Source organism: Mangifera indica, chromosome 11, assembly GCF_011075055.1.
Source record: "Mangifera indica cultivar Alphonso chromosome 11, CATAS_Mindica_2.1, whole genome shotgun sequence".
NCBI lineage: Eukaryota > Viridiplantae > Streptophyta > Magnoliopsida > Sapindales > Anacardiaceae > Mangifera > Mangifera indica.
In genome coordinates this window covers 15,337,622-15,349,202 of record NC_058147.1, presented here as the reverse complement: position 1 = coordinate 15,349,202, position 11,581 = coordinate 15,337,622, and the positions used below count along the sequence as shown (strand labels likewise).

Below are 11,581 nucleotides of genomic sequence, written 5' to 3'. Positions count from 1 at the left end.
TTTTTGCTTGAAAATAGTGAATTTGGGCATTTTGCTTAATGGAGGGGTATTTTGGGCATTTTGTTATAATTTCCCTTAAAATTATTTTATTATTTTTAGTTTAGTAAACAGTTCATAAGTTGGGCCGGGCTTCATGTCTAAGTTTACACTCTGGCCTAAAAGGTTGATCAGCCTGACAACTATTTTTCATGCTAATGGCAGGGTTGCGGCCAGCCCGCCCATTTGCTATGTCTCCACTAAACCCCCTAATATTGACGAAATCAATAACAAACAATGAAGGCGACACATAATACATTAACCCATTTTTCCAAAAAGGGCAACGCTTTCATGGCGAGATTCTTAAGAAGACAACGGCACCAGCAGTTGCCGCAAAGTCTTCAAATCCTCAATCCAAGAAGACTATTTTCGCCTTCAAGAAGAGCCTTTCGTTGGCTGTTAATAACCCTCACCTTCATCGCCGTCGTTCCTCCCGTTTTCTTCCACTTCAGACTCCGCCACTTTCACCAAGTAAGTAGAATCAAATCAAACCGCATCTCTCTTTTTCTCGTTGATCGATCTGTCTAGGTTGTTTTAATGGATATTGTTTTAGTAAGGAGGGCAGTGCTGCTTTTCTTGATTAGATCCAAGTGTATCAGAAGGCCAGGGCAATGAGTTTTCCAGTAACGTTACCGGGCCCAGACAGCCGTCTGAAAATATATTTTTTAGGAAAAAATAGGGAAGCCAATCTACTGAATTTAGGTTTTGAAATCTAGGGTTATGTCTTTTCCAGTATCGTTTACTTGGACGGTACAACACTTGCGTTAATTGAATCATGTTATGTAAAATAAACAATGAAGCTACTGTAGCGAATGTTCCTATTGAAATATTAGTTTTGTGCCATGAACGCTATGTTATTGGACCACTGTCCTGTCACAGTGTCAATGGGTTTTGCTACTACTCTGACTGGTATGGTGGCTTTTTTTTTTAATCTCTTGAATGCAAAGGGATGTGTTGGTTTGATAATGTTTGAGTGCTCATGATATTTTATAGTTATGTATTTTGCCTTTGAATTAAGAAATAGGGCGGCTCTGGGTGTTGATTAACTGCTCTTTTGCTTTTGTTGATTTACCAGAATTTTTTTGTTAATTTGAATTATCTTTAGAAGCCTTGTTATTCTGCTTGATTAAATATGTGCATGTCTGGTTGGGTATTCTGTTAATGCTACTGCATCCAGCACAATCCTTGGCTTAACCAAATTTCTTTTTCAAAAACAAAAGATGCTGCTAGATATAGGTCTATGGGTAACACTAGGGCATGATCCAACAATATTACTAGGCTTTTAGTAACCTTGCACTCTTAGACCATGATTCAAGGGTAGCTGCCCCTGATAATTATATTGTGGAGTAAGATAAATTTTCCAAGGTATTTAATGCATTGATGGATTAGGGCGATTTTATGTATGCCAGGTTTGATATGCTACTGACCGTGGCATTATTTCAGAATCAATGAGTTTTAGTAATGGTTTTTTACTAGAATCTTTGACAGTATGTTGATGTTAGTTATTTTTCCAAACATTTCTCTCTCGGACTTTCTGTCCCATGGATTTTGAATCTGTTGTGGTGTGAAATAATTGTAGGATTTTATAATCTAGAGTTCAGATTTGGTGTGATCTCATTTATTTTATTTCCTTTTCTTCAGGTGATTTATTTTAGTTAGTATATATTCTAAATATGTTAGAATATATTTGAATATATTTCAAATATCTTATTTCCTATGTTAGAATATATTCTAAATATATTTGCTCTATTGTGTGGTATTGCATGCTAATTATTTCGGTGTTGTTACTTTATTTAGGATTTAGAACATATATAAATTGTGTACCATTGAGATAATTGTAAATAACCATATCTTGTTGTCTGGTATACTCATATCTTGTTGTTTCAGATTAACCATACTAGAGACGACCAAATATAACCTTTGAATATCATTAGTGTAGAGCAATTTGGTTTGATTCCAGATATCAACATATGTTCTATAGGCCTTGTAAATAGGATAGAGATGGATCAATAGATTACCATAACAGACTACACAATAACGCATCAGTTTTGACCCAACTAGCCTTATCAATCTCAGTTCCTTTTAAATCAGTAGCTCGAACGATCAAATGGTCTTCTAAACCTTGTCCTGTGAACTATAATTCTACAGATGCTGCCCATGATGTATAATTGACACTTCCTAATAACTTTTCAGTAGTAAGAAGAGGAAGGGAGAGAAATGGAGTAAATGCACTTGATTTCGAAAATCCTTCACTGGCTATTAACAAGAAATAGCAACTTCAACACTGTTTGGTTTTTCTGGCAACGACGACGGCGACGAACGGCGAAGAGACTATGAGGTGATTACTCGTCGGAGTCTTCCGAGTTCAACAGTGTCGGTGGTGTAGGCTAACGCGCATCGAAAAAGCAGATCGGAGATGACAATCCGAGACGGAAACAACTGGCGCGTGCAATAGATTCTGGTGATCGATGACGATGAAGTCACCACAGATTGACTCGCTGATGTCTTCTGAGTGGACTGGAAGAGGCGATGAAGTCACCATGTACGCTTGCTGGAGAAGCAGATCAGCAATGGAGGCTATCTAGAAGTCTGATGGTGTGTGACGGTGTGTGTGTCGGCAGATGGCGGCTCTTTTTTCAGGGGATTGTCAGCGAAGTCGTTCCGATCACAATGGTATAGACACGGCCACCAGAGAATGACAGAAGCACGGTGGTCGGAAAAGAATACTGGAAAATGACGTGAACTTTGCTGGAAAATAAATCAAGATTATCGAAAAAATTTTTAGAAGCCTAATATCTGCTCTGATACCATGTGAATAACCTTGAGAAAAATATTCTATATATCAAAAGAGTGAATTTACATTAACATTTATATGAAATTCTAAATCCTACTTTAGGAAAGAGTATATGTACTTTCCTAGTTTACAAAGATACAATCACCCTAATTATTTGCTTCCTAATTTAGAGATACAACTCATATACAACTAAACAATGACGACCTAAAGTACAAGAGTATCATTGTGGAGAAATGTGTATTCAAGTTTATGATGGGGTTAAATCCAGGCCTTGATAAAGTTCATGGTTGTATACTGGGGACAAAGCCTCTGCCATCACTCCAAGAAGCCTTTTCTGATGTTTTTCGTGAAGAGAGTAGGAGGAAGTAAATGCTTGAAGGGCAAACAAGTGAGTCTTTAGCCATGGCAGCTTAAGGAAATGCAACAAATTCCAATGAAAACCAATCCAAGAAAGGGAGACCCAAGTGTGAACATTGCCGAAAGTTAGGACACACAAAAGACAAATGTTTGGGATTGCATAGGAAGCTATTAGATTATAAACCACGTGGATGGAGAGATTATCAAAGCAGTGGAAACACTACCTTTGTCCCTACTGATGAACATTCTTTATCTGCTGAGCCTAGCCCTTTTAATAAGGAACAACTTGATGCTCTCCAAAAGTTGATGACTCAAACCATCCAATCTCATTCCCAAAAACTGTCAGACACTATTATTGGAATAGGTTTGATTGCCCAGAAAGGTAACTTTACAACTACTTTGAAAGTTTATAAAACTGGATTAGAATCTTGGATTGTTGACTTAGGTGCATAAGATCATATGACTGGGAATGCAAGATTGTTGAAAGATTTTATTCTGTACAGTCACAATTATTTCATAAAGATTGCTGATGGTTCTCTTTCACAAGTGACAGGAATTGGTTCAATCTCTCTCTCAAGGGATATGACACTAAAATCAGTGTTATTGCTCCAAAATCTAGACTGTAATCTGCTGTCTATCAACAAACTTACCAATGATTTGAATTGCTTCACTAAATTTACTTCTCAAAATTGTGCATTTTAAGACTTGGATCCAAGGAAGATGATCGACAATGCTAAGGTGTCTGCAGGTTTCTACCTCCTAAAAGGTGAAGGGCTTTTAAAAAGGCAACATCAATCTACCAAGTGTGTTCCTCAAAGTCTTGTGTCATCTTCAATGTCTTCTCAAAATAAAGATAGTGTAATTATGTTATGGGACTATTGATTAGGCCATCCAAGTTTTCAATATCTTGTAAAATTTTCCATCTTTATTTTTGAATAAAAATCTCAATTTCTTTCATTGTGAGATTTGTCAATTGTCAAAACATGTTTGAAATTCATATCAAAATGTTCTATACAAATTATCTCATCCTTTTGCTCTTATTTATAGTGACGTGTGGGTTCCATCTAAAATAAAAAATATCATGGTTCTAGGCATAGTTGTTAAAGGTGAAAAGTGCCTAAATAATAATAAAAATATAGCAACACCTAAGCGAAAAAAGCAAAGTGAAAGTGTTGCTTTTGGAGTAAAAGCGATAAAAAAATAATAAAAACTAATTATTCAAATATCAAAGAAAAATATTATAGATGAAGTCTCAGAAGCACAAGTTGATTTTTATATTAAAATGTGAAAGAATATTAAAACTCTTCAATGTACATAAACTTTTATCAAGCATGCATTTTAATTGAAATCCAAGTCTTCATCTTCATCATTGATTGTCACATCTTTTTTATCATCGAATTTTTCATCTTCGATTTCATCAATTTCTTCATCAAAACATTCTTCTTCATTAGAGGACTTATATTTTAAAACACTCTCATCTTTAGACATTGACTTATGGGTAGACTTAAAAAAAGATGAGATTGTGGCCTCTTTTGTTGTGGGTTCAACCCCATCAATACAAAAACTTGTAGTAGCTTTTGTAGCATAAACAGGTTTGTCAACCCCACTAGCCCCATAAACATTACCCTATGTTAAAGAATCATCTTTAAACACCAATTCATCATCACCATCAATGTCATTTGCACCCTCCATTCGCCCCATCAACCATTCATTGCTTTCATGAATTTTATCAAACAAAATTGGGTCTATGCTATTGGTAATTGAAAATTGACGTTGCAATGCTCGATTGTATTTCACAAAGACTAAATCATTTAGTCTTTGTTGTGCTAATTTGTTTCTCTTCTTGCTATGAACCTATACACATGAAATACATATTGATTAGTATATATATTGAAAAGTAAATTGCCATGGGTCTTACTTTGAGTATGCACTCCAAGTGACCGTGATGGCGCTAAGCTCCTCCTTAGCCAGCCTACAAACAAACACACCACACAAAAATGAACAAAGTAGCGGAAACAGTATATCAAATTAAGGACACACGTTTACAGGAAAACCCAACCTTTTTTATTACTCACATAAAAAGGAATTACAAGCCTGCCAAAGGGAAAAACAATAATGCAACTGCTCTCTATACAATTGCTCACTCAAACTCACTCAAGATCTCATATCTCATTCTTATTTTTCCCTCCGTACTTGGCTCTTTATATAGGCAATACAAAAGTAGTGGACATCCCCCACTAATAGGCTTATTCCTATTTTTAAGCACATCATGGCCTAAATGTCTTCACGGATGGCTTCCACTTGCTCCTACTGAAGCAACTGCCGTTGATCTCCTGCCCACTTTCCATGCTTGGTGCCTAAATTTGTGTATCATAGGTCTAGTCATGTGTAACTGCTCCACCCCATTACTTCCATGTTTTCCGCCCATTACTTGGAAGCTTCTATGCATCAGTTACACTTTGATGATCCACCTGGGCGCTGTGCTAGCATCAGTTACATTTCCACACTTGCTTACCTGTCTGCGCATGCACTCCTGTCTGGACTCAGTGCGCATCTGATTTGGTCACTTGGGCACATGGCGCACATGGCCACCCAACGCACGCCTGTTGCTGTTGTGCGTCATGGCCTACTCACTTGTGCGCGTAGCTTGCCCACGCACGTCCCGTACGTCACGAACGTTTGTGCTCCACTCGGTTAGTCTCCCTGGTGCACACACTCCTGCTCGCGCCTCTGTTCAACCTGTCCTCCTGGTGCGTTACGTTGTGTCTGGATGAGCACACACCCAGGTTGTGTGCTCTTGGCCTGGTGCGACTTGTGGTGCACGTGCGTCCATTAAACTCATGTACCTACAAAGCCAAACCTTTTCCCACATTGCCTACTATCATTTTCCGACTTCCAAGGCCAACTGGAAGTAATGCCATGCTCACCCGCACATGGTGTGTTTCGATTGCGCTAGCCTGCACATGGGTGCGAGTCACGGTCATTGGCTGCTGACAAGATAATATATATTGAATGATTATGTAAGTATAACTAATTAATACTTACATAGCCAAACACATTCCAATTCCTTTTACAGCCAGAAGCACTACATGTGAGGCTAAGAATTTTGATAGTAAACTTTTGCAAATGTGGACAACTTGGGTCATAAGCACTTTACCTCTCAACTGGTGATTTTGTTTCTCTATGTTTGACAGCGAGATTTATCCCAAATAAACCTGCCCCTCTCCTATAAACCTCCACCTGTCCTATACTAGGACAACCCATCACTGATTTTGTCTTGCTCATTTGTGGTTGGAACCAATCTTTGCAAGCAATCATAAAACCATTCATGGCCTTAGTATTTGCTTCCATCCTATCGGGGTTTGCATAATAGAATTTGAGATTTAAATAATACCTTGCTGCATGCAATAGGTGATGAAGCTTGCAATCCCATCTACGATCAATCATCTCAAGTACATGTTCATACTTGTGCTTTCATCTTTGAAAGATTTCATAATTGTTTCTTTAGCCCTTTCCATAGCCTCATAAATATATATATATATATATATATATATATATATATATATATCTCATTGCACGTTTTCTTTCACCATCAACTAAACGCAACACTCCAACAAAAGGACCAAATAATTTTAAAATATAAGAGATATTATTCCATATTATAGATTGGATGACCAATGATGTAGCTCTTTTTCCAGTTGATTTCTTTGCCCATCTATTGTGTCCATTCCTCTGATATAAACATCTTCCTCAAATTATTTTTCTGTTGATAAATGTGTTGCAATGTTAAAATTGTTGTTGCAAATCTTGTAATAGTTGGCCTAAATAACTCCTTCGATCTTGTGAATCATCTCATCATATTTATCACACCAAACCTATTATAAATATATCCATTTAGAGCAATAGCTTTTTTCATAGTTCTTGCAATAACATATAATTTTCTAGTATTCTCCAATATTAGATCAATACAATGTGCTGCACAATGTGTGAAATATAAATGATTCCTCCTACTTGTAACAATATTCCTAAAAAACAAATAAGATATTCAAATTACATGTAAATTTCAATATATGAAGTATTGATTGGAAAAAGTAAATAAAAGTTCAAAATTTAAACTCTTACCAACCTAGTATATTGTTTGATGCGTTATCAACTACAAATTGAACTACATGTTGTGCACCAATCTTCTCCACCATATGATCAAACGATTCAAATAATTTTTTTCCTGTTTTTGCATATACATAAGCATCAACAGACTCAATGAAAACGGATTCGCTAGGGGAATTTGCCAAAAAATTTATTAGAGTCCTATGAGTTTTATTTGTCCATCTATCATTCATTATACTGCAACCATCTTTTGCCCACTCTTCCCTATGTTTTTTAATTGAATTATTCACTCTTTCACTCTTTTTTAAGTAAAGGAACCTCGCTTCATGATAACTGGGTGGCTTCATCCCAATTCCATATTGCCAAATTGACTCAATCATAGCCTTAAAACTAGGATAATTCATGACATTAAAAGCTATGCTTGCATCATACATCTACCTGGCAATATCTTGACAAGCCTTTTCCCTTAATTCCTTTTTGTAGGTTTTATTTATGGTGGATTGTCTCATCACATCTTGCTTCTTATTTTACCCTATTTTGGTGGAGTCTTTAGCCATGCATGCATCCATAGGGCCTTTAACATTAGATCGTTGATCGAAGCTGCTACTTTAATAAAAATATTTACTCATACTACTTGAAATTTTATGTGTAGAAGAGATGATATCATCTTTGTCATCGTCACCTCCCAAATGATCAACATCACTTATATCAGTAAAAAAATTCTCACTTTTGTTTTCTTTACTTGCAGCTTTGACATTCAAGTACTGTATAATCTTCTAATGGACATAAGGGTTGTACTTTACTTCACATCTTTATATCCCCCAACAAGGTGTTTCTTTGCTCTATATACTCGCCCCCCTCTTGTTACTTTCTCACAAAATTGCATATAAAATTGTTTTTATTGTTAGGATTGAGTAAATGAGTATACTTCCAAGCTGGATCTTTGTTAATGTCATTGTGTTCTTGAGAAGAAGACATTTTAGAATCTTAAGTACATAACCATAAAAAACAATTGACAAGCCAATTTATAGAATAACAATATTGCACTAATTATAAGATAATTTGTAAGATAATAAACTCAAGTTATTGTAAAAAAAAAACTTAATAATTACATTCATTCTAAATGTTAGGTTTTTAAATTGTTTTAATAATTAATTATGAATATAACATGTTAATAATTAATTATGAATATAAATATAAAATGATTAAAATCTAATTTACAAAATAGTAAACACATCCATAGATTTTTACATATATATACTGATAAACAATAGCTTCAAAAATTGCAGATTACACAAGATTTTTAATTGTACTTTGCGCAAGACAAGAATAGAAAGATTAATAAGATTGTTAAACAGGATTAAACAATTACACTCCACAGTCTGCCCAATAGTATACGCATTTAGGCTTAGCAGCAGTCAAAATTTATTACACCTTATGGTTTTCAATTAAAATTGCATATTGAATAAGACAAAATTTACATTCTGCACATACTGTACAATGTACACTACAGTGCATTGGCTCAGCACTTTATTACACTTGACAAGAGTACATGCCACACAAGATTGATAGGAATGAAATAGATTATTACAATATTAAATATAAAGTGAAGTTGCATTATATTTACATAAATTTATAATAAAAAAGTACATTGATTGATTGATATGTCATTCAAAATAATTTTCACACAACAAAATTTTATACAATAAATTTTACATAGCAGGTAGCAGTAGCAAATATATTATATAGTATTAAAAATCTTTGTATTTCAGACTTGAAAGTTGTCTCAGACATGCTGGAAAATGTTTATTGTTGACGAAAAATATGTATAATTGTCGGAATAATGTAGCAATCCACTGGACAAACACTAACGTGCTCGAATAGTAAAAAAATTTGCCAAAATCTTGTTTAGTTGATGGAGATTTCCAGTGAAGAAATAGATGAAAAACAAAAAGTTGGTTGTCGCAATAAATAAATTGTTTAGAAGAGTGGTATAATTTTTTTTTTTAACTTATATTATATAGTATTAGGGCAGGTTACAAAGCACGCTTTGCAACCGCCTTTTCCATCTTTTAAAGCACCAAAAAGCAATGCTTAAGCATTGCTTCTCAACTTCCTCTCGCCTTGCACCTTTGGAAGTGTTGAATTGGTCTCCTTGAGCCGTTCCACACTTAAAGCGTGCTTTTCACAACTATGGTTCTAGGTGGTTTGTTTTATTTATTGATGATCATACTCGAGTCACATGGCTATTTCTTATGAGGGAGAAATCCGAAGTGGGAAAATTTTTTCAAAATTTCAACAACATGGTCAATACCCAGTTTAATAGCAAAAATCAAATTCTTCAAATTGATAATGCCAAAGAATTTTTTTTTTCCACTTAAGAAAATATCTCCTTGATCAGGGAATTGTTCATCAAAGTTCTTATGTTGAAACCCCATAGCAAAATAGAGTCTCAGAAAGGAAAAATAGACATCTGTTGGAAGTAGCTAGATCTTTTATGTTCACCTCCAATGTTCCAAAATATTTCTGGGGGGAAGCTGTCATTACATCTACATATCTCATAAATAGAATGCCATCACGAGTTTTAAATTTCAAAACACCGTGTCAAGTCCTTGAGTTCTTTCCAAATTCTCACCTCATTTCCACCATTCTCTTAAAGGTATTAGGTTGTTCAACCTTTGTTCACATAAATTAACCCCACCGAAGCAATTGGATCCAAAATCTGAAAAATATATCTTCCTTGGGTATTCTTCTACACCAAAAAGGTATAAATGTTATTCTCTTCAAAAACGTCGATTTTTTGTTTCAATAGACATTACCTTCATAGAAAATTAACCTTTTTACTCGAAATATAATATTTAGGGGGAGAGTGAGTCAATTGAAGAATATCATATTTGGGATAAAAATGACTTCATCACATTTGAATTCAATCCTTACACAAGTTCCTCAATCACTTTGACACCTTCTTCTTCTCCTTATCATATTGCTCCACTAGAAAATGTCTCTCCAGTTTCAAACCCACTAATTTATGAAGTAACTTAGCCTATAGAGTCTGAAATTGAACTAAAATTGAGTGTTGTTCCCTCAAATTCTCCAACTTCTCATGACGAGTCAGAGATAGGTACACATCCTTTGCAAAATCTTGACTTAGAACCGAATCCCAAGGCTCATGAAATACCAGGTAACAATGATGTTATTTTTGACCAAAGTCTTGTTGAGTTACCAGATGATCTTGGGTGGCCTTTTGCTCCCTGAACGGGTGTTCTCTAATGCACCTACCACCCTATTTCACGTTTTGTTTTTTATGAAGGCTTTTCTCCAGTCGTTAAGGCATTCACCCTCGAGCTTGTCTCCACTGAGACACCCAATAATATCTATGAAGCTTTGAAACAGCTGAAGTGGAAAACAACAGTGGAAGAGGAAATTAGAGCACTTGAGAAAAATGGGACTTGGGAAGTGACTACCTTACAAGACAACAAGAAAACTGTGGGGTGCAAATGGATTTTCACCATTAAACATAATGTTGACGACAGTATAAAGAGATACAAGGCTAGATTAGTTGCTCGAGGATTTACTCAATCCTATGGGATTGATTATCAAAAGACTTTTGCCTCTATTGCAAAGCTCAACACAATCGGAACTCTTCTTTTTGTGGTTGTTAGTCTTGATTGGCCCTTGTACCAATTAGATGTCAAGAATGCATTCCTCAGTGGTGATCTTGAGGAAGAGGTCTACATGGACATGCCTCCTGGACTTGAAAGGTCAAGAAAAGTATGTAAGCTCAAAAGGTCATTTTATGGACTAAAGCAATCTCCTAGAGCATGGCCTTAAGCATCTGGGAGGTTATGTGGCTAAATTGGTTATTTTCATAATTGAAACTACCAAGTGGAAACTCCATGAACGTTCTTTGTGATAACCAAGCAACAATAAGCATTGCTAGGAATCTTGTAGCTGAATTTAGAGCTATGGCCCTAAGCATATGTGAGGTTATGTGGTTAAATTGGTTATTTTCAGAATTGAAACTACCATGTGAAAACTCCATGAGTGTTCTTTGTGATAACCAAATAGCAATAAACATCGCTAGGAATCCTATACATCATGATTGCATCAAACATATCGAGATAGACCATCTTTTCATCAAGGAGAAAATTAAGTCAAATTTGAGCACTCTGTCCTACACACCTATGTGCCACTAGATTGTTGACATTATGACAAAGCCACTGTTGCGTATCAACTTCAAAGAATTAAGTTCTAAGTTGGGTTTAATAGACATCTATAACCCAATTT

General features: G+C 35.5%; 1 protein-coding gene across 2 annotated transcripts in view; it reads left to right on the top strand.

Annotated features, from left to right (window-relative positions):
* Window positions 1-225: 225 nt before the first annotated feature.
* The window catches only part of LOC123229917 (glycerophosphodiester phosphodiesterase GDPD4), a 47,398-nt gene continuing 36,042 nt past the window's right edge, over window positions 226-11,581 (top strand). The window contains exon 1 of one of the 2 annotated variants that reach the window (XM_044655958.1): window positions 226-507. In XM_044655958.1, the coding sequence (XP_044511893.1) occupies window positions 274-507 (234 nt within the window). In that variant the 5' untranslated portion in view covers window positions 226-273. The remainder of the gene's footprint in view (window positions 508-11,581) is intronic. The other variant, XM_044655959.1, reaches the window with a different exon arrangement.